At 44.7% G+C, this 23,234-nt stretch overlaps 1 protein-coding gene across 22 annotated transcripts in view; it reads left to right on the top strand.

Annotated features, from left to right (window-relative positions):
- FHOD3 (formin homology 2 domain containing 3) overlaps positions 1-23,234 on the top strand; it is a 456,221-nt gene that overhangs the window by 184,793 nt on the left and 248,194 nt on the right. For all 22 annotated transcript variants that reach the window (XM_082699502.1, XM_082699490.1, XM_082699491.1 and 19 more), the window contains exons 4-5: positions 10,829-10,896; positions 17,834-17,939. In XM_082699502.1, the coding sequence (XP_082555628.1) occupies positions 10,829-10,896; positions 17,834-17,939 (174 nt within the window). The remainder of the gene's footprint in view (positions 1-10,828; positions 10,897-17,833; positions 17,940-23,234) is intronic.

The following is a 23,234-nucleotide window of genomic DNA, read 5'->3' as shown; positions in this document are numbered from 1 at the left end:
TCCTAAGGAGGGGAGACGAGAGCAAAAGAGAAGGAACTGGAGCAAGAGAGGGCAGGAAAGCAGGGAGCCAAGCCATTTACAGGACACTGAGAGGCAGAGGTGTAGACAGACCCAGGAGTTCTGAAGTAACAGGTCCCCATTCCATGTTTTTCACACCACTGCCTGGCTCACAGTGTTTTAGCTGCTTTTCCGATGCTCATCTGGTCACCCCAGATCAACAGCCTTTTTAGAGGGACACTGTCAAAATGCCACTGGCCCTGGGCACAGGAGCAGGGGTTCTGTGGTTTGGATGAGGGCCCCAGCTTCTCCAAGGTGAACTGTGGGGGATTGGATGTCTCTGTGGACCCGTCTGTCTCTAGTCTTTGATCCTGAGGAGGAATTCTCCCCAGAGTTCCTGTCCATGACATGGCCTGCCGTACTGTATCCGGCCTGTCTCTGACAGGGGACGCTTCTGTGAAAGCGAAGATGGGAATAGACAGAAGTGTGCTTCCCTGGGCCCCAAAGCTGCCCAGCTGCCTGAAACTCAGAGGGAGAAACAGTTGCCTTCAAGTGAAGTCAGAGATGCCGGCTCTGCCTGGGCTGCCTGCCTCAGTGCCCATGAGGAGGTGGCGCCATGACTCCCAAGGTGACAAGTCGGGAGGCGTGTGGACCTGGGCGGGGCACGGGTGGATGGCCATGGCCAACAAGCCACCAAGCACGTGGTTGCCTGATTTGAAGTCTGGTGCTGCCTCCTTAGCCAACAGCAGCCAGGAGGCCCTTTGTCACAGGTGTTAGAATAGAGGTGAATGCTAGGAGTTCACAGAGGGTTTGGGAGGAGAAGGACGCTGTCTTCAGGAGAGGACGATGGGCACACAGGCAGGGGCGAGGTGGACGAAGCAGGAAAACCGTGTTCCAGGCTGGAGCGTGTGGCCTCTTCTGACCAGAGATCTGAGGACAGTCTTCAGCTGTCTTGGGGGTCCACGCCAGAGCAGAGGCACTGCTCGCTGGTGGTGATTGCCCATTGTGTCCCATGTCCCAGGGAGTGGTTTCCCCACAAACCCAGAAAGCTGGAGCTCTGGGGGTCCTTCACCCCATGTTCAGCTCTTTCAAGTCACTCCCCAGTCCACCCCTTGTCACCATCCCCACTGCTCCTGTCGGGAACTTACTTGGTTTTCTGCTTCTACCAAGTCCTGTTCCAGTTCCTCTGCCCTGGCTGGCCATGCTGGCCGGGTCTCCTGGAGTCCTGTGTCATTAGAGTCCTTCCTGCTTGAAATCCCTCCCACACCCTCTGTCACTGCCCGAGAGAGACACGGAGTTGAAACTTCACTCTGTTGCCTTGTGAGACCATGAAGGCGAGGACTCCGCAGTGCCCCCAGGGTCATGCTGTCACTGCCACAACCTTCTTGCCCAAGTGCCAGCCACACCGAAGTGAACCTGCTGCTTCCTGGGGCAGCACCCAGGCGGCACCCCTGCTCTTCTCTCGTCCTCGGGTTCCCCTCTGCACCACACTGCTCTCTGTGGCTGATTTTTACTTACCCTCGAAGTTTGTTCCGTGTTAACCTCTTCTGGATCTCTGCTCCCCAGCCCCAAGTGCCCAGGTGTCACCTGCCCGTCCTTGGCATTTCCTCTGTGTTTCCATCCCCTTCTCACGTAGCTTGGGCATGACGTGGGGGCACGTCTGTCCCCCTCCCTCAACTCCAGATGCCTGAGCGGGTCTTCCTCCACATCTGCTTTGGAGAGAATCAGGGATTTGTATAAGGATTATGTGACATAAATATTTAAACCGATTGTACTCCAAGGGACTTTGGGTTTAAATAAGGTGATCTCACAGAACTCCTGGCCTCTCCATCATTTGCATGTAGTCTCTTCATCCTCAGGCTGAATGGACCGCCTCCTGGTGAATGGGGGGCAGGGGGAGCCCTCATGAATCCCTGCTCCCCACCATCCCACAGGTACTTCTCTGAGCCGACCTCCAGAACATGAGCCTTTGCTTTTGTACGTGTGTGATTTGTCTGATTTGTCTCTGAATTAACATGGTGACGTGGACGTCGTGCTTAAGATGTGGGCGAGTTTCTGTGGCCCATTTTCTTTGTATTGTACGAACAGAACATAACAGCCAGTTTCCATTTCTGCGAGCCGATTTTGGTCCCTCTCCCCCACTCCTTTAGACCCACAATTCCAGAGCTGGGGCCACGAATTCAGCTGAAGAGGCGGGGTTAGATCAGGCTTTTCCCCCGTGGTCCATGGAATGTTCCTGGGGGAGCACACTTAGTCCCTGTACCCTCTGATGTTAACATTTGTGATGGCCTGTATATAACTTTGAAATTGTGACTCCAAAGCACTTAAACCCTGCTGGGAAGGCAGGATTTCTAAAATCGGACCAAGCCATGCTTTCACTGAAAAATTTTCTCCAGTGCCACTTCAGTGGTTTTCTTTAAAATATCAACACGTCATAATGAGACAGCAGTTGCAGGTTGAAGTGGGGTGTACTTTCGGGTCATCAGTGTGTCGGTGGCTTACTCAAATTCATGGGAAGAATGGCCAGAGTGGAATTCCTTGGGGGCCGCCGCCTTCCTGACTGGGGAGTGGAGCGTAACCTAAGCCTGGCTAGTGATTTCTGTCCCACTGCAGAATTGTTCTTCACCAGCTCTCTCTGACGAGTGAGTCTGAGGAGGAAACATCTCGAAGCTAATGCCTGGCAGAGGAGAGCGCCTGTCCCTCTGCTCTGTCCGAAAAATCAGGGTGGTCACATTCTCTGTAGCTGGTGCCAAATGAGTTTTAGATGCAGGTGCACACATTTTGTCTGTGACTAAATCTCCTCAGTGTGGTGTCTTTTGTGGCAGCTTGAGGAAAGTTCTTGCTGCATCTGCGCAGAGAGGGGTCTCCCGGGTCCTGGTCCGAGTGTTTGCATAGAGAGCTTGGCTAATGGGCTTGGGCCCTGGGTGAAAGAAGGGTGTGCTGAAATTATGAGCATTAAAGTCGGTGAGTTTTATGGGTCTGAAGCATGATGTTCTCGATGTATCTTTCACTCCCCCACTTCCTTGGCACACTCACAGATGCCCTGTGTTCCTCCCGCCACGCTCTTTCACTAAATGTAAATTGGTTCTCATGTTCTCACTGATTCCTTCTGATGTTCAGGTCTGCTTTCCCCACACTAGGTTTTCTTCCCTGCGTCCTTAGCAGGAAACACAGGACCTCTGTGGCTATCCTTTTAGTGTTCATGTGGGTGGGCCATGCGAGTTTCCTTTCCAATGAAGGAACAGGAATGGTCCCTAATGGCCTTAAATTAATTTGCCCTCTGTTCATCATTATAAACTGGTTTAAAGTGTAATACCTTAATCATATCTCTTAAAAGAACATGTTTCATTTTAAAAGGCAAGAACCATGGAGAGAAAAGATGGGGGCAGTTATAAAGACTTTAACAAATGATGTTCTGGTCCTTCCTCCTTTCCCCACCAAATGTAGGCTCCTGATGGCCTTTTCCTCAAAGACTAGTGCTATACATCTGACTGTTCCCTGGGTAGATTCAGTTTGGAAGGAGGTGGGAAAACATATAAATACTTTCATTTATTGGCCCATCACAGGCTGTGCTTGACCTCAGTAGGAATCAATTGGCCCCATAGCTCCCCCAGCGGCTGGAACTGGCACTTCATCTTCCCTGGGACCTTCTGCTCTCTGAGCTCTCAACAGCTACTGTCCCACCCTTGGGGCGGTGCTGGAGGGAGGCACGTTTCTCTTTGCACACCTCCCACCTGGCCATCTCCAGGCTTGGGGAGAATGGCAAATCTCCTGGATCCCAGCCGGAGCCCAGCCCAGCCCTTTACATATAGGGTTCAGCTTTGAGTTGAGATGCTGTGGGTTTTTTTGTTTTTGTTTTTGTTTTGTTTTGCCAGGAAGGGACGCACATTTCCCTGCTTTGCCACCTTACTCCAAGTGCTGCCTCAGGACTCTTATACAGAGTCTGGCACAGTGAGAGCCATCGTCTTCTGTACTGTCTCTCCAGTAGAGGCTGTGTGTTCCTTGGCACGTGTTTACAGTGTAGGTGGGCAAAGAGGAAAAGGGAGAGTCACTCTGAATTCGTTTGCATATAGGAGAAGACTCTGAAGCTACCCTCCTGCTAGCATAGGGTGGGCTCTGGACCTCTCTCCCTGCTCTGCATTTGATGCCTTTTTTCTTCAGCATTGCCTGATTTTCAGGCAATAGGGGCATATGGAATTCCCTCTCTTGGGACTCAGGACCCATGAGAAGAGACTGCACAATGCATTCGGTGTATTTGGAAAATCAGAGGACCCCACGTTCTGTCGCATCACCCATAGGCTGAAGCCCAGTGTGCACCTGGATCTGCACACGTCTAGACCCACACAGAAAGCAGAGGCTGCAGATACTGTGGCGGAACAAGGGAGCCCTGTGGGGCTCAGTCATCCTTCCCTGAGGAAGCCTTCCATGTACTGTAACCCGCGGCTGAGAATCACACCTGAGCTCTGCATAGATGGGCTGCTTCTAAAGGAGAAGTGATTAGTGTTGAACAGGGAATGCATCCAAGAGCCATGTCCAGCCTCCCCTCAGGAAGCTGCCAAGCTAGCCCTGTGCTAGGGGAAGCCCTTGATAGTCTCGTCTACACTGAAGGGGAAGCCTGCACAGCCATAGTGAGTCTGACTTTCTGTATGATGAGGCCTGGATGTGCTACAGATAGAACACTCCATTTCTTGAGTCCTAGTGTCCCCAGCAGTGAAAGCTCCAGACCACACCTCCCAAGACATGGTTAGCTCTGTATCAAGGAAGCCGGGGCTTGGGCTGTGGGAAGCAGTGCTTCTCCTTTGGCCTGTGGAGGCTGCTCATGAAGGAACACCAAAGGCTATCAGTAGTCACTGGTGTGGGCATGACAGCTGATGTGATGAAATGTCCACTCTTCTCCTCTGCCAGCAGGAACCATGCCTCCCACAACGACAGATTATACCAGCTGAGCTCGTGTTACTGCACTTGATTGTACTTTCAGATATTACATTTTTTACAAAGTGAAGTTTTATGGCAAAGTGAAGTTTTACCTGCATCAAGCAAGTGTGTTGGTGCCATTTTTCCCAAGAGCATCTGCTTACTTGGTGTCCCTGTCATATTCTGGTAATTCTCACAATATTTCAAACTTCATTATTTGTTATGGTGATTTACAATCAGAGATTACTACTTGTTGAAAGCTCGGGTGGTTGGCATTCTTTTTTCAATAAAGAATTTTTAAATTTAGATACGTGCACTTTTTAAAAGACTTAATGTGCATGCACTAGATTACAGTAGCGTCAACAGAACTTTCATATGCACTGGGAAACCAAAAAGTGCATTTGACTTGCATTATTGTGATATTTACTTTATTCTATAGGTCTGGAACCAAACTTGGAATATCTCCAAAGTATGCCTCTATGTCATTTACAAACGTGCTTGGTTCCTAATCCTTTTTGTCCTCTAGGTGAACAGTGGTGTCTCCTAAAATGTATGTGAAGAACCAATAGAACAGGTCAGGTTGGGTCTAGAGACTATTGGTACCATTATGTTTTAAAAATGGCAATTTTGAGTTTTAGTTAAGCACTGTGGTTTCATTGCATACCATGATTTTGGTTAAAAAAGATAGTATCAGTGATCTTATAAAAAGTCAGTTCTGTAGGGGCGTCCGTGTGGCTCAGTTTGCTGTGCATCCGACTCTTGCTTTCAGCTCAGGTCGTGATCTCAGTGTCCTGGGATTATGCTCCTGGGATTGTGTCCTTGGGCTCTGTGCTCATCGAAGAGTGTGTTTGAGTTTCTCTCTCTCCTTGCTCTGTCCTGTCTCCTGCCCCTGACTGCTACTTTCTCAAAAATAAATCAAACCTTAAAAAAAAAAAAAAAAAAAAGACAGTACTTTAGAGTAATAGCTCTTTGAATAAAAACGTGGTCATTTTTATTTCAACCACAATGGTGATGATTTCAATGTTGCTTTCATATGTTACAGAGACCAATGCATGACATTCTTAAAAACCTTGATTGTGTAGGGGAAAAAATGGTTTCTAGTACTGTGGGAGAGGATATCTTGGTCCATAAAAGTGAAGCTTCACTGCTAACTGCTTTTACAAAGGGTTTAAATTAAGCAAACTACAACTTAACAGGTGCCATATTGGAAAGATTTCTGATCTAGCCCTCACCTAGTTCTTTTAACATACAGACTTAAAACACTTTGCCTTTTAAAGGACGTTTAAGCCAAAATATGTAATATCCTTAAATAAGACAGCTGATCTTCTGCGTTTGATAGTAAAAAGCCACAGTGACAGATGTGAATCTGTCTCTGAAGTTTGTAGTGATAATTGTTTTGCATAAAAGAATTATTTGGGAACATTATTATTTTGTTATTCAGATTTGTTGGAATAATTATTTAAATGAATGACTATAAACAGTTTTTTAAATTAAGGGCAATTGAAATAGTGCTTTTCAAATAGAAATTATAGGGGTACCTGGGTGGCTCAGTCAGTTAAGCATCTGGCTCCTGGTTTTGGTTCAGATCATGATCTCAGGGATGTGAGATTGAGCCCCAAACTGGTCTCCGTCCTGGTCATGGAGTCTGCTTAGTATACTCTCTCCCCCTCTCTCTCCCCCTCATTCCCCACCACTCCCCCCCCCCCAAAAAAAAACCAGCAAAATTTAAAAAAAAAATCTTTTTGTTCTAATTAAAAGAGACTTGGCGAAAAGAAAAAGAAAGGAGGGAGAGAGTGTTTTGGCACCAATCAAAGATATTTTTGGCATTTGTACAAGGATGTTTCTCATCAAAGGTGATGTCGTAGAGGTTAAAAATATGGTGAATGCATATCAATTAAAAGATAGAGATTGTGAGACTGGATAAAAACAAGTTGCAACTCTATCAGAAACTATGCAAATACTAACCAAAAGTGATCATATTAATATTAAAAATATAGACTTTAAACAAGAAATATTGCCAGAGATGAAGAAAGACATTATATAATGATAAAAGGTTAATTCACTTAGAAGCTGTAGCAATCCTAAATGTGAGTGCCCATAACAAGAGAGAGGCAAAGTATTCCTAAAGCAAATACTCATACAGATGCAAGAAAAAATGGAAAAATCCACTGTCATGGTTGGTAATCTCAACACTCCTTTCTCAGTGATGTACAGAAGCTCGTGAAAATACAGAACACCTGAACAACACTACCACTCAGTTTGGCCTAGTGGATATTTCTAGAATAGTCTGTTCTTTTCTTCTGCTTGTCATGATAAACCATATTCTGGGCCATAAAATAAACATTAATAAATTTAAAATAATTGATATCCTATAAGATTATGTTCTCATTATAAAGAAATGAAACTAGAAATTGGTAACAGATATGTGAAAATTCCCAAATAATTGGAAGTTAAACAGTATACTTCTAAATAAACCATAGGTCCAAAACAAACAAAAACCCCACCACAGGACTTACTCCCTTTTGACTGGAGAGAAACGTTCAGCATTCACTTCATTTCCAATTGAATGAAAATGAAAACACAAAATAGCAAACTGTGCAGAATGCAGCCAAAGCAGCAGTTAGGGAGATACTTATAACCTTACCTACTTAGAAAAGAAGAAAGGTTTCAGATCAATTGTTATTGAATTTCCACCTTAAGAAAGTAGGGAAAAAGAGAAAAATAGGCCAAAAGCAAGCAGAAAGAAGAAAATGATTAAGCCAGAAAGGAAAGAGGAAGAACAATGAAATCAAAAGCTGCTTCTTTGAAAAGGTCGATAAAATGGATATACCTCTAGCCAGACTAAGTGGAGAAAAGAGACAGAGAGATTTCCAATAATAAGGGTAGGAGAGGAGATTGCCGTAGTCAATAAAAGGGTAATAGGGAATATGATGACAACTTTATGCCCACGCACTGAACAAATTAAATGTATAATTTGGAAAAATTCCTTAGAAGATGCAAACTATCAAAGCTCATTCAAGAAGAAAGAATCAGAATAGCTCTATAGTAATTGAAGAAACTGAATTCATAGTTTAAAACCTCCCAATACAGAGAACTACTCCCTGCCTCCCTCTGCCCCAGGTGGCTTCACTGTAGAATTCTGCGAAACACTTAAGGAATGAGTAATATCAAGTCTACATAGACTTGATCTGAAAGTAGAAGAGGAAGGAATACTCCCAACTCATGAGAGTCCATATTGCTTCAACATTAAAGCCTTTAGAAGGAAACAAAACTACAGATCATGAATATTCCTCATGAATATACATGTAAAAAATCCTCAACAAAATATTGTCATTCTCAATTAAACTTTTTTAAAAACCTGATTTTGAGTATAATACCAAGTACAGAAACCTTAACCATCTGAGCACAATTAACCATAATTTTCATTCACATGAATTGGAAGCCAGGACACATCATCAGTAACTAACTCTGTGATGTTGTAAATTCATTTAAGACCTACTTCTGCTTGTCATCTAGTGGGACATGCACAAGAGAAGTCTACTGCAAGTCTTATTACCTTATAAAGAGGTACTTGGAATTGACACTCTCTTCAGATGTTCTTACTGGATAGGATAAATCTGCTTCTCTTTTGGGGAGCTTATTCCCATGCTTGCATCTATTTATTCTTATTTATTAGAAATGGTTCTGGCAACAATCAAAATTTCTGTCCTCAGAATTTGAGAAGTTAGAGAGGTTTAGCTGCCAAAACTGTGGAGTGATCACCCTCGGGACCAGACACAGGGGTGATGCCGTCCACTCCACTTATTTATTACTTGTGTATGCTGAGGCTGTGCACTCACTTTAGAGGTCAGCTTGAAAGTTATCTGGGCCTCATGTCTTAGGGTCTGTGATAAACAAGATGTTTATTTTAGGGTTGGCTGATTTCTCTGGAGTTTTCTCGGGTCTTGTTTTTAGGAAGGTGATGCATTCTGTCTTAATCAAAACTCTTCATAGTCAGTAAGTGATCATGGACTGCATATTATTTAGAAGCTCTTGGGATCAGACACCACCCACCCCCTAGACCCTCAAACTGACACAATCAAGCCTCTATCCCTTACTGGGTGTTTTCATAGGTTTTGCGTCTGGAGGAACCTGACCTGCCCAGTGCCTGGATGAGACCAGAGAGTCTGCAACATAGTGATGAGGGAGCTGGGGCTGCATAACCAAGGGCTTGACAGGTCCTGCAGAAGATTTTGGATTTCATTCTCAGTGCAGGGGCAGCCATTGAAGGGTTTAAATGGGACCAGTGATGTCATCAGGTGGTCATTTTCTCCCAACCCTTTTGGCCTTTGGGTGGAGAGTGGATGAGAAGAGTGAAGATGTCTGTAGGGAGGCTTTTGGGGGCAGCTACGGCCGTGCAGATCTGAGCCCCATGTACCCTACAGCCTTTTACATCAAAGGTGGGAGCCTGTTCCCTTCCAAAGTTACTGTGCAAGCGGGCATATTCTTCTCATGGCCAGACTTCTGTCAACTCTTATAGACCTATGTGTTCTGTGTCCTTCCACTCAAGTCTGTGACATAAGCAGGCAGTGTGGTTCTGCGCATCGCCCACCATATGCTGAAACTGAAGCTCAGAGAGGTTGGCCTCTGGCATGATACTGCTTTTGACTGTTTTATTCTTTAACATTTTAAATAATTTGGCATCACCCTGTACTGTATCAGTTTGTTTGATTTAACACAAAAACTGTCTTCCTTTAAATCTGCTGTTGCGTGTTCTTATTTTATAAACAGGGGATCTGAGTCTTAGAAAAATAAACTACTTTGTTCAAGGTTATGTAGCAAGTAGGGAGTGACACCAGCTTTGAGATCTAGGCTTTCTGACTGCTTAGGCCTTGCGTTTATTAAGTCTACTCTTCACTACTGGCTGCCTAGAACAGTTCCTGGCAGGTGTTCAGGAAATACATGTTGGATGATTTTTTTTATTGGGTCAGTCTGGTACCTGCTGTTGGGAACCTAACCTGACCCCTGAGTCACCTAGATCAGGGCCAAGTTTGAGTCGTGTGAAGCTGAGCAGAGTCCATGCTCCCAGGCATTCTACATACACTGGAATAACTGGTTTCTCACTTCCTCCTGACCTCAGCACTTTGGAGCTCTACTCCATTGGCTAACTAGTAATTTTAGCAAGTTCATTTGTCTCCATCCCACGTTGTGACCTCTGGAGGATAGGTCCTAGGCCAAGGTCACCTCCTTATTCCTTAGGCCTGGCCTAAGTAGTACATGTTAAATGTGACTAACAGAACACTGGGGGTTGTAGGAGTTGGCCTGAATCTTGAGCCAGAGAAGACCAATACGGGATTCCTCCATCTGCCTTGCTCAGGGCCAGACCCATCTTGAAACATGAGTGAAAGCCCAGGTAGACCCAGAGCTAAAGCTATTTACAGAGCCATCGCCAAGGAATCCAGTCCTGAAAACCACTACACTGTCCTTAGGTCTTTTAAGGTGACGGTTAGATCCTGGGGAAAGGGAGGTGCCTCAAAGCTGAGCCCAGCTGTAGAAAGCATGGTGGGGCAGGGGCTGTGAGGCAAGAAAGGAGGGAGGTGGAGGGGTGCATTCCATCTTGGCTGGGTTAATTTTCTGGATATAGTTAGCCATTAAGTGCAATGGTCGACAAGCATCTGGATATGGAAGTCTGGAGAGAGGGAGGGTGGGGCTGAGGGTGCACGTGGGGCCTTGTCCTCCACAACTCTCTCGCCCCCTCTTCCGGCCACCTGCAGCAGCCCAGGCTATTCTCTGCACTGGTGGATGTGAGGGCTCTATCTTCCATGGCTTCTGTCTACTCACCTCCCCAGTGGAAAGTCTGTTCATTGTTCACATCCTGTGTTTTTACCGTTCATTGAGTCAGTTTAATTAATTCTATATGTTATGTTTTTTATTCCAGAGAAACTGTACAACTCCAGTGGGCGAGATTTAAGAAGGGCCCTTTTCTCCCTGAAGCAGATATTTCAGGTAAAAAAGAAGAAAAGCATGCTCTTAGGTCCTGTTTGTGCATTGCTTATGGAATTGGATACAGACGTGTTTCTACCTCTTACTGATTACAGAAAGAAACGTTTCCTTGGATTAAAATGTCAGTGAGGTCAAAATATCACAGTGAGAGTATCTTTACCATATCAAATATTTCAAACATTAGGAAGTAATGACAACTTGATCAAATCATGTTTTTCCATATTGACCTCTGACTTCTACAAAGAAAAACCTACTACGGATATAATTGAGGTCTTGTTTTCTCCCTCATTCCAAGCATCGTTTTCCTGCCCCAGGTCCCCCCTCTCTGCTGATGGTCACATGCATGCGTGTTTCTGTGCTGGTGGTGAAGATTCTCCAACAGTGTCCGTGTTCTTTTCTGCTAACTTCACATATGACATGCTGCATGTGTCGTACTCCAGCTTGTTTAATAACGTGGGCCAGGCGTAGGCATGATGGGCTGGTGTGGCTCTGGGTGTTCTTGGGTATGAATACAGCGCAAGTAGCCCTGTGTGTTCTTCTGTTGGCAGGCAGTTTGCTTTATCCTCAGTGTTGGCTGTGTTACAAACCATGCTGCTCAGGACATGTCCCTTGTGCATATGTGTATGTCCCACTTTCAGGGTTTGTTTTTTTCCTTTGCTCCTAAGCCTCTCCTCTTTCCCTGCCCTGAGGAAGTCAGGAGCCTAGGACGGGAGTACAGACAAGGTCCAAGCTGCTCACTTATGAGAGGCTGCAGAGGAGAGAGAGAGCGAGTGAGCCAGGGGAGGAGAAAGAGGCTGCTGCCCTGGCAGAGTCAGGATGGCACTCACAAGAGCTGGTGTCTCTGTGGGCTCATTGCTCCTTCTGTGATGGTTTTGGACCCTAGGGAATATAGGGTCCACTTCCCTTCAGCTCCTGTCTTAGCCACATTCTTAAAAAATTTTCATCATCAGTAATAGTTGTGTCAGAGAAGCAGTGCTCCTTGTGGATGTCTTCCTGAGAAGGGATTGGCAAAAAGACAGGTCAACCATCCATTCCATCTGCACATTTTCATGCCGCTGGTGCTTAAATTTGTTCAACCACATCCACACCTTCTCCCTGAGCAGAGTCCCTTTTCAGTGTCAGCATTTCTGGACATGATTCCTCTCAGCTTTCCTGACGGTTACGGTTGGGAACCTACCATGTCATCGCCCCCTCATGCTGCACATCTCTGAGATACTTGGGGTTGGGGTCTGCCTTCAGGCTGTTAGTTCTGGAAAAATTGCAAACAGCTGTCCTGGGGCACTGCCAGCTTTTGGTTCTCTATCTCAGTCTGTTCTTTAATTTCCTACCAGAGACGTTTGAGGAAATTATTCTCCTGATGGTTCCATGCAGCATTCTGGATAACATCTGGAATTCTCAGTATAACCTGGAAGCCCTGTGGATGTGGCCTTTGCTGCCCACTTCTTTGACCTTGGCTGCATCCTAAATTCTACTCACGGTTGCCTTCTAGGGGCAAGCCATACTCTTCTGCACCTTTGCCCTTGGACCCATTGATTCTATGCCAGAATATGGTGCCACCTCACGTCCATTCTCTTTGTCTCTCAGGTTATCTCCTGCTGTCTCGTCCTGCTAGGGTACCTCTCCCTAAGTGACTCCTCTCGGTCCCTTCAAATACCTCTGATGTTCCCTATATCTGGTATAGAACTTAAGATACTACAGGGCATCCATCTGAGTCTAGCTATATACAAGCTCCCTGGATTTCATTGCCAGGTCTTTGGGGTGAATGGACTAGGTGAATTGGATAGTCCTCTAGAAGATGCCTATATCTTCAGTCTTTAGCAATTTCCATCTGTATATCTCTCTGTTCCTTAGCTGAACAAAATAAAACTTGTTTACCCTCGATTACACCCTTCTTTTAAACTCAGATCCCCAGCTACACTTGGGCTGGACTCACTGTGCCATCAGAGGGCCATGCTCCTGCCACTCCTCACCCTGACCCAGAGTTTCTCAACCTGCCTGCTGTTGCTGTTGAGCTTTGACTTCTTTCATACCTGTGCTCACCTCATTGAGTGTCCGGCTGGTGGCTGAACTGAACAGAGAAGAGTTCGTTATTCCCAGTGGCTTTAAAACACTGCGATCTGTGTATGTTGAGTAAATCTGCTCTAAGAACAAAAAGAAACCACACACACAATCAGCTGTTCATAATGATCTTGTTGCTGCTGATGTTGTATTGCTATTCTGAGACTGGTGTGTGTGTTCTAGCTTTGTCATTCTTAGAGGTCTTCAGGGTTAGGATTCTTGGTATGTGGGAGAAAGAAGACAGAATGGTAGAAGAAGGGTACCTGGGTGGCTCAGTAGGTTAAGCATCTGCCTTCAGCTCATATCATGATCCCAGGGTCCTGGGATCAAGCCCTACATTGGGATCCCTGCTTAGTGGGGAGCCTGCTTCTCCCTCTCCCTCTGCTGCTGCTCCCCCTGCTTCTGCTCCCTCTGTGTCTCTTATTAACAAATAAGTAAATAAAAATCTTTAAAAAAAAAAGAAAGGTAGAAGTGGTTAAGTTAAAAACTCTATATTCCTGAATTTATTTATTTACTTTTTAAATGACTTTATTTGAAACAGAATGAGTGAAACCATATGGTATATGTCTTGCCCTGATTGACCTTATTTCACTTAGAACTGTATCCTCTAGGTTCATGCATGTTGCCACAAATGGCAAGATCTCATTCTTTCTTATGACTAATATTCCACTGTGTGTGTGTGTGTACACACAGTGCATCTTTTTTACTCATTCATCAGTGGAAGGACAATGGGTTGCTTCCATATCTTGGCTATTTTAAATAATGCTTCAGTAAACATAGGAGTGTATATATCTTTTTGAATTAGTGTTTTCATTTTCTTTTAGTTCATACCCCATAGTGGAATTACTGGATCATATGGTAATTCTATTTTTAATTTTTTTGAGGAAACTTCATTTTCTCCACATCCTTACAAGCCCTTGTTATTTTTTTTTTTGAGTTGTACATTTTTGAGTTTAGCAAGTCAGACATGCAAGGTGTTAACTCATTATAATTTTAATTTGCATTTCCCTGATGATGAGTGATGTTGAGCATCTTTTCATGTGTCTGTTGGTCTCTTGGCCATCTGGATGTCTCCTTTGGAAAAACGTCTTTTTAGGTCCTCTGCTCTGAATTGGATTATTTGTTTTTTGTATGTGTTGAGTTGTATAAGTTCTTTATATATTTTGGATGTTAACCCCTCATCGGATATGTCATTTGCAAATATCTCCTCCATTTAGTAGGTTGCCTTTTTGCTTTGTTGATGGTTTCCTTCACCGTGAAAAACTTTTATGTTGATGTAGCTTCAGTAGTTTAATTTTGCTTCTGTTTCCCTTGCCTTAGGAGATGTCTAGAGAAATATTTCTAGGGCTGGTGTCAAAAAAATTATTGCCTATGTTTTCTTCTAGGAGTTTTATAATTACACCAAAAACAGTAAATTCTTTATGTGAACTTTAGGATAATCAAACAGTAATTGAGGGAGTATTATTTGTAATAATCTTCTAGCTTATAAGTAAGGGAGAATAACAGAATTAAAGTATCACAATTTCGCAATCCTCAGTGAACGGATCAAGGCATTGAGCATAAGGCCTGCTTACATGGTGGAAATGAGATACAATCGTCTGTGGTTCCTCATGGGAATTTACATTATCACTGATGATGTGGTTAAGCCAACAAAATCAACTCTAGATCTCATCATGTCTCCATATGCAGCACACCGATTTATAAATGATCTAAGAAGCGCATGTTAATCTACACCACATTGGTGCAGTCAACAAAATCCAGACTGTAGGCTACAGAGGACAAATAACCTAGTTTCTTTAACATATAAATTTCAAGGGGCAAAAAGGGTGAATTAAAAGACCTTTAAATCCACATGTGTGTCTTATTTGGATCATGGTACAAAATGTAAAAAAAACAAAACAAAGACACAAACACATAAAAACACAAAATGGTATTTATGAAACAGAATTTGGGTCACTGATTAGACATTTAATAATAAAGTATTAGTCTTTTTTATTGTGAGTACATAATTTTAAAATGAGTTTCTGCATCTTGGGGATGTATATTGGAGTATTTTTGGATTAAATGATGTGATGTCTGGGATCCACTTCAAATTAACATGGCAGCAGACAGACAAATTGGTATGGGGTGATAGAAGAAACAGGATTGGTATGAATTGATTGATTGGCACCTGGGGTTCACTAAATTGTTCTGTCTTCTTTTGTATATGGTTAAAGTGTTCCATGGTGAGAAAACTTAAAACAAAATAAACATGTTCGGGGTCTTTGTTGCATTTTCCTTCACCAAGTTTGTTCTGTAGTGTTAACTCTGAATTCTCAGGGATGTTTTTTCTACCATTGATTCATCAAACAGATATTTCTGAGCAGCCAGCATTATGTAGGCAAGAAAGAACATCCTTGCTACCCACGGTGTATAATCTGTTTGGAAGACCACACACGTGGGCACAGAACAGCTCAAACCATCATTGGGTATTGAATGGATTATGCAGACTTCAAGCTCTCTGGGGCTTGGATCGCCTTCTCCCACGCCCACAGTCTGCATTTTCATCATCTCCTGTTTTCTACATGCAGGGGTTCTTTCTGGACCTTAGAGTATAAGCGTGTAAAATACAAAGTCCCTGGTCTTTTGCATTGAGTTGAATGTTCCTTGACTAACAGACATTTAAAAATATATATATAACAGTTTAAAGTATGGCTAGTGTAGAAAATTCTGAAATGCAGGGATCATCTCTTATCAGTGGTGTTAACCTTTTGACTTCATGCTAATTGGAAACCAATGTTTTAAAAATCATTTATTAATGCCTAAGTATTTCAGAATACATGTTCAAAATCTCAAGCATTGACAATTTGGAGGGCATTCTCCACAATTTATTATCCATGAATGTCTATTACTTATTGCCTTATCTACATATGTACATAAATTGTAGTTAAGCTTCTGAATTTTTATAAACACTGTCTCCCCTGTTCGTGTTTGTTCCAAGGACCTTTGCCAGGCAGCCAACTCTGCTGTATTAATATTAGTGATTAGCTTGAGCGATTTCTTGAGAGCTTGTTCTCACTTTTTCACCATGAAGTCATGTGTGAATCTAGTTTTAGTTAAAGTAATAAACATTTGTTACATGCTTGGAAAAACTTTCTGACTAGACATGAGCTCATCTAAATGTTCACTTTTCACATATGCCGGTGGAAAAGGATATGGATGGAGGGAGAATTATTTTTATTTCCTTTATACATACGAGTGTAAAGTAATTTTCCAAAAACTCATGATATTGTCCCATTTTCCTTGCTTCCAAAACCATGATTATCTTGAAGTCTGAGTTAACACAGCTGCCTTTCATTACCTTCAGGGCACAGGCTTTGCTCCCCACCTCCCCCCAGTGCCCTCTGAACGTTGAGAGTGTTTTCTGGGTTCAAAGGGGGCCTTTGCCTGGCCTGCCCACATTTAGGTCAAGTCCTTCATCCATATAATTGGAAAATGCCATAAAATCAGAATGAGGGACTGATTTCACAGAGGGACAGGAGAATTATGCCCGTTTCTCTAAATTATCTTTTTCTTTTTTGGAGATAAACCATGGTTGCTGGCCATTCCTATAATAAAAACCATTCATTATTCCATTAAGCTTTCTACTATTTACATCACTGAGGTTTTTTTAAAAAATTAATTTTTGCTCTGTTGTTACGATTGAAGATGAATGTTCCAGTCTTAGGCTAGCTGCATTTGAGACCAGGCAGAGTCCAACTGAGGAAATCTCCTGAAGTAGTAGTGGAAGAATCCCTCTCCGAGAGCTCTCTAGGACTTGGTACTATAGAAAATGATGGGGCTGGCTGGACATAGGTGATCTCGGCCAATGTTTTGAGTCTTTATCTATAAAGAGAAGGTGGGCTTATGTCAGTGGTCCTTAAACTGGCTGCCCTAATTTCCTGGGGAATTTAGTAACAGAGCTGGGGCCCCAGCCCTAAAAACGCTGATGAAATCCATCTGCGCAGGGTCCTGCTTTCTCCTCCTTTTTAAAGTTCCCCAGGTAATCCTAGTGTGAAGGAGTCAGGGGTGAGGACCATCTGAGCACCCCCGAGTCACTGGGAGGATGCAGTAAGCATACATTGCTGAGCCTCACTGTAGAGATTTCTAGATAGGCAGTTGGGGCATTTGCATTTCTAACAAGTGCCCAGGTGATGCTCATGCCGCCTGTGGGTCTGGGCACTGCTCTTTGAGAACCATCAACTTAGATGGTCCCTAAGTTTCCTTCCATGCCTCGCCTTCTGGGAACTGAGTCTGCTGGCCTGTCAGAATGGCCCCTTTGTGGGGACACATGGCTGTCCCCGGCGCACGACTGGTCATGCACTCTGCTTCCCAGCTTGTCCTGCGAGCATTCTTGGAGGTTGAGGTGTCCGCTTCCTCCCTTAGATACCATTTTCAAGACCCTTGTATCCGCTGACCTTAAGGACTGCCTTTTGGAACACGCGAGTGGCTTTGAATCCTCCCCTTGATGGTCTGTGCTGCGATCGGACATTTCCTGTTGCTGGAACCCAGTGAGCTTCATGTGGCCCATCCCTGGGGACCTGTCAGGAGGCAGGGCCTGGTGATTGTTGAAGAATGAAAAACAGAGCGCTATAAATATTCCTGACAGGGGATTCATTTGCTGGATCTTTATTAGATCGTCCAGAAGGCAATCATTGGTCTTTGGCAACCAACAATGTGGAGACTGGTTGTAAAATTCCTCTGGCAATAGCTCTAGATGCCTCATTTGAATAGAGCAGAACAATCTTCAGAGGTCAGTCTGGCTTCAAAGGCCTGTCCGTAGTTTTAACAACCTGGACGGAGGAGGGATGAGGACAGTATTTGAAGTTAGTTTTTTTATTTTTCCTCCCTCCTTTCCTGCTAGGATGACAAGGATTTGGTGCATGAATTTGTGGTGGCTGAAGGTCTGACGTGTTTGATCAAGGTGGGAGCTGAGGCGGACCAGAACTATCAGAACTACATCCTGAGGGGTAAGTTATGACCTCCCTGTGGCAAGGGAGGCCTGGCAGTGCCTCCGGGAACTTGGATACCGAGAGCTTTTATTTCGTTTTTCTCTTAACTTGTTTAACTTTTCTTTTTTTTATTATTATGTTCAGTTAGCCAACATAGAGTACACCACTAGATTTTGATGTAGTGTTCAACAATTCATTAGTTGCGTATAACACCCAGGGCACATCACAGCATGTGTGATAAAGACTTTCTGTAGCAAAAAATAACACTCACATAAGGTTTTATCACTTCCTAAGAACTCATTAGTGACTGAGCTAACTTGACTGGTTTTTACCTTACATCTCTTCCTAGTTACTAGGAAGAGAAAAAAAAAAGCTACTTTCCATTAAGTTCTTGACAATCTCTTTCATTTGGTAAGGAAAAGACCACACTAAGTGGGCCTGCATTTTAGCAGGAAGTCACCCAAAACCAAAGAGGCCAGTTTATTTCCTGGGAAAAAGTTTTTTTTTTTTCCAACTTGGATTGTTAACTGGGAGCGTTTGTCAGAAGCTCACATTCCTCACTGGGTCCTCATGTTTCTGACTTGGTAGGTTTGGGGTGGGTCCAGGACCTGCACTTTAAAGAATGATTCTGAAAGCTATTGGTATAACTTTGCTTGCTTGCTTCCTTCCTTCCTTCCTTCTGTATAAAGTGAGGCACGTGTCGAGTCTGAAGCACTGAGCATTGTTCCAGTTCATAAAATTAATGCTCTCTGGTTACAGTATTTTTGTCAACCTTCATATAAATAATTTTATTTGATCCCATAAAAATGTGGTAAGGGAGAGCAGGAATTATTAGTGCTAGCTAAGAAATCAGTGATATCAAGGTTTGAGCTGCAAAAAGACATGTAATATTCTTCAGTCTTATCTCCATTTTGCAACAGAAGGATTTGAGACTCAAAGCTGTGGAGCCGTTGTCAAATAATGTCCGTTTCTCTAGGACATGGTCAAGCAGGGGCAGTGCCCAGGCCTGTCCCACACGTCTCATCTCGGTTTTGTTCCCTCATCTCTGTGTATACCTGCAACCCCTCAGCTCCCATCTTCCACGTTCACAGGAGGGGGGGAAAGAGTGCTTTTCCTTTTCCCTTGGGTGAAGGACAAGTATGTTAATTATGATTTACTTTCAAACGTCCATAGCTGGACTTGAATGAGACAGGCAGAGTGAAAACGTCTCGAGCTCCTGGTCTCTGGCTACCCAGCACAGCCAACCGAGGCCTCCCCTCAGAGACCCTGGCCCTGAGGAGCCACAGCAGCAGAGGGCAAGAGAGAAAATGCAGGGTTCATGAAGAAAAAAAAAATTAGGACATATTTTTCAGTCAGTGCTGTTTCTGTTCTTGATAAATGCCAAGTGTGTGCATGAGAGTTCCTCAGCTTCCTGGTTCTGCTCCACGGCGTTCGAGAAGCTAGGGCGTCGCCTCCTTTTGCCCCCCCTCCTTCCATCTTTTCCTGGGCATGTGGTAGATGCTCATTATGAGTTGTCAGCATAAGGATGGATTGGATGGGTTCTATCCGTACTGTAGTTAAAACTCGGAAGCTTCTATGGGCTGTGTAGACAGATGAACCCTACACTTGGTCCCGATGTTGCCTCCTTTTGCGGCTGTCTTTGTGTCTGAAGAGATTCTCATCTTTGGCTTTCCTTTCACAAAGGTCCAACTCCTAGAACAGGGAGAGGCACAGGGATAAGGGTGAGGGATACTCCTCCAGTTTACTGTCCACCTGGCTTATGGATGTTTATAAGTCGAACCACCTGGAAGGGAAGAAACCAAAAATTACCTGATTTTGAATAGTGGGTTCACATGGTATGGATTTGTTGTTGTTGTTCTGTTTAAAGCAAATACACACACCTCTCTATCGAATTAATATTATAACCATCTACGTGTTTATCTTTCTTCTTCTGACCCTTATCTAGGAGCATGTATAAGTATGTCATTACACTGTAACACCAGGGTAAACCTCGACGTTGGTCTGCAGCCAAGCCTCGGTTGAGGGGAATGGCTCTGCTGGTTGACATCAGCCCTTATGAGGACGGTCCCTTTTTATTTTTTAAAGATTTATTTATGAAAGGGGGTGGGCACAGAGGAAGGGCAGAGGGAAAGGGGGAGAGAGAATCTCAAGAGTATCCCCCACGGAGTGTGGACCCCAATGCCAGGCTCGATCCCAGGACCCCAAGATCGTGACCTCAACTGAAATCAAGAGCCAGCTGCTCAACAACTGAGCCACCCAGGCACCCCAGGAAGGCCACATTTTTGTCAGAAGCCCCTTGTCCACAAGGAACTCTCTAAAAAGGGCTCTCTTTGCTAAGTGGAGGCAGCAGAAGGGAAAGGCGTGACTCGAGGCCTGACGAATCCAGTTACCAGAACCTGCCACATAGCTGCAGTTAGGAGGAAAGAACTCAACCCTGCCAAGAAAGCTGTTTCTAGTAAGCAGCCCTGTGGTGGCCCAGTAGGAGAGAGGGAGAGCCTCCCTGCCACCGAGGGGATTGTGCCGGGGCAGAGGAGCTCAGTGGCTGTACAGGGCCCCCAATGGTGAACTGTGTGAACTGTGCTTCCTGGTCAGGAAAGATGAAAAGATGCAGAATCCTTCAGCGAGGCTCTCTACCTCAGTGCTTCTCGTTAAAGTGGCAATGGTTTGTCTCCTTATTTTATTTTATGTTTTGTTTTATTTTATTTTTAAATTTTTGGCAGTGGTTCATTAATTGGCAGTTAGCAGTATCAGGAAGGTGCCCGCATCTGCTACCGAGCTTTTGAGACTCCGAACACTCAAGCCCAACCAGGGGAGAGTCCTGTCGACCATGTGCTGTTTCTCTGTGTAGAAAACACCACTGACGGAAGACCCTCGCTGCAGACACCCCTTCCTTACGCAGGAGAGGGCTCTGCGTTTTCACTGCCGCCGCCAGGGCCTTGCCTTCTGAGCTGTCTTTTCCAGTCGTGTTTGTTGACTGAAGGCTGGAGGCTTCCCGGGCGTTCCCTGGAGAATGAGCAAGGGCTCGCTCCCATTCAGGTGACTCCAGGATGTTCGGTTTCCCACAGAGTGGAGGTGCCTTTGCGTGCCTTTCCCATGTCCACTAAATCTCAGAAGCCTCCCGGTGAGCAGGGCCCCGTGCGCAAACCTCAGCCCACTGTGACATATCTGACTAGAGCCCATGCCAGGAAGGTACCTTCTGAGGAATGCAAATGACAGATTTCTTAGTGTGCCTTTTGTGTTTTTATATAAGGAAACTATCATTTTTCCAAGCCCACATGTTGAGTCACCCCTTTCTGACTTTGCAGAACTTCCCCTGTAGGCTTTTTAAGGTTGTGATCAGCCATCAGTAGCCACCAGACATTTGACATCAAGGACAACCTTTGAATTGCCTCCTTGTCCAACCACACTTCAACCATATTACCTTGGGTGAGGTATGGTGAGGCCAGCTGTGGATCTGGAGAGAAACTGCAGAGTTTGATAGTTTTGTAACTCACAGTTCCTGGGGAGAACACAGTGTGCCCCACAGAGGCCACTCAGGAGAAGCGTGGGGGTCAGTCCCAAGGCAGAGGGAGAGGGCAGGCATCTTTGTTTTGGTTTCCATGGGGGGAGCGGGTGAGATGGGGTAAGACTCAGGACGAGCTGGTGTGAATAATTGCTGTGGGCCCTGGGGCAGTTAGGTTGGAAATACCATGGCATAGTGTGTGAGAGCCCGCCAAGGCAGGTGGCTGGGGGTGTGCACTTGACCTGCTGGAGAAGAGCAGGCCGACCTCTGCCCCTTGCCTCAGAACTGCATCAACAGGTGGGCGTTTGGAAAACAGTATTGCAACCCATAAAGTGGGCTGTTTGGTAACTGCTATGGAGGATAGTGTGCCCTTCGTGAAATTACCTTAGGAGCTCTGCTCCATGAGACCACATGTGAGTCCCCCAGATCCAAAGGAAACAAGAGCACTTGGAGAACCCAGGGCTTTCCACATCTGCTTTTAGAACTCGATTAATTTATCTTTCTTTTTGTGCTCAGCCGTCTGTCAGCCTTTTTTTTTTTTTTTTAAAGGCCCAGGAATTTGTTGCTTTTAGTAGAGGATGTATCTGCTGAGAGGTAAAGATAGGTTTTGAGTTATGGTGTTAGTCAAGAGCTCTCCAAAAATGTGAGCCGGCTGCTGGGAAGAGGTCTAAATGCACAACATGCAGAAATAATATTTATCTGACTTATTATTCTTGGATGGTTCTAGCGAATGATCTAAAGTTTTTCGTGATAGCCCGTATTTAATAGAAGTCTCCTGTGGAATTTTGTACCTCCCAATTATTCTTATTAAAGTAGGACCTAGAATGGTATATTCCTGGGAACTTTGTGCACCCATGCTGGGCCTTCACTGTGGGCCCCATCGGGCCCTGGGGATGGGACAGTGAAACCAGTGGGCCCTGGTGAGGTTCCCTGGGGGGTGCTGCACATGGGCCACTTCTCCTGTTTTGTTTCCTACAACTTACATATTTAGAGAGCGTATGTAGGTGATCTGCTTCGGGGAGGAGAAAGAGAGGAGTATACTCTGTGAGACCAGCTGCCTTTTCTGGCTGTACTTCAAGGGAACCTGCTTCTTAAGGGCTAGTTTTACACGGAGAAATTTGATTTGATCATTTCATGTAAAGCAAAGTCCCTGTTAATCATAAAACACCTCCATCACTATTACCGGCTGGATAAGGTCTGAAACTACTGTAGCTCAGCCTTTTCATTTTATTTGTCCCTATAATGCATCTTAAAAAATGGTTTAATGACTGTCAACATTTAAAAATTGGAACATTTGACCTAAAAAAAATAAAAAGTCCAGATTTCATATTTCTTTGGGAAAAACCGGAACCAGAGAATTTCAGTGCTTTGCTAAATATCACTTAACTGTATTCCACTCTGGGGAAAGAAAAATGCCTTCCATGTTAGGGGATCTCTTAATTAGGTTCAAGACTCCCGGCCAGGAGGTTTTTGTCGGCTTCGGCAGCACCAGGAATAGACATGTTATAGACGGCGCGGAAGGAGATTCGTGATCTTAGGAGGTGGTTGTACAAAATGATCAAATGGTGTTTGAACCCAAATCCTTCATCCTGGAAAAACTTAGAAGTTTGTGTTTTGGCATTTCAAAACAAGGGAGGAGGGTAGAGGTTTTGGCTCAGACTGCAGACAGGGAGTGTAGGGAGGGGCCCAAACTGGTCCCAGGGTGGTGGGGTTGGGAGCAGGAGTGGGGAGCTGCTCACTTCCTGAACTGGGCTCAGGTCCTGGGCCAGTGTGTTTTCTACTGAACAGCCTGGCTTGACTGTCTATCCCCA

This window comes from Mustela nivalis (genome assembly GCF_964662115.1).
Source record: "Mustela nivalis genome assembly, chromosome: 14".
Taxonomy (NCBI): Eukaryota; Metazoa; Chordata; class Mammalia; order Carnivora; family Mustelidae; genus Mustela; species Mustela nivalis.
Note: the sequence above shows the minus strand (reverse complement) of the source record. Positions and strands in the feature narration are given on the sequence as shown.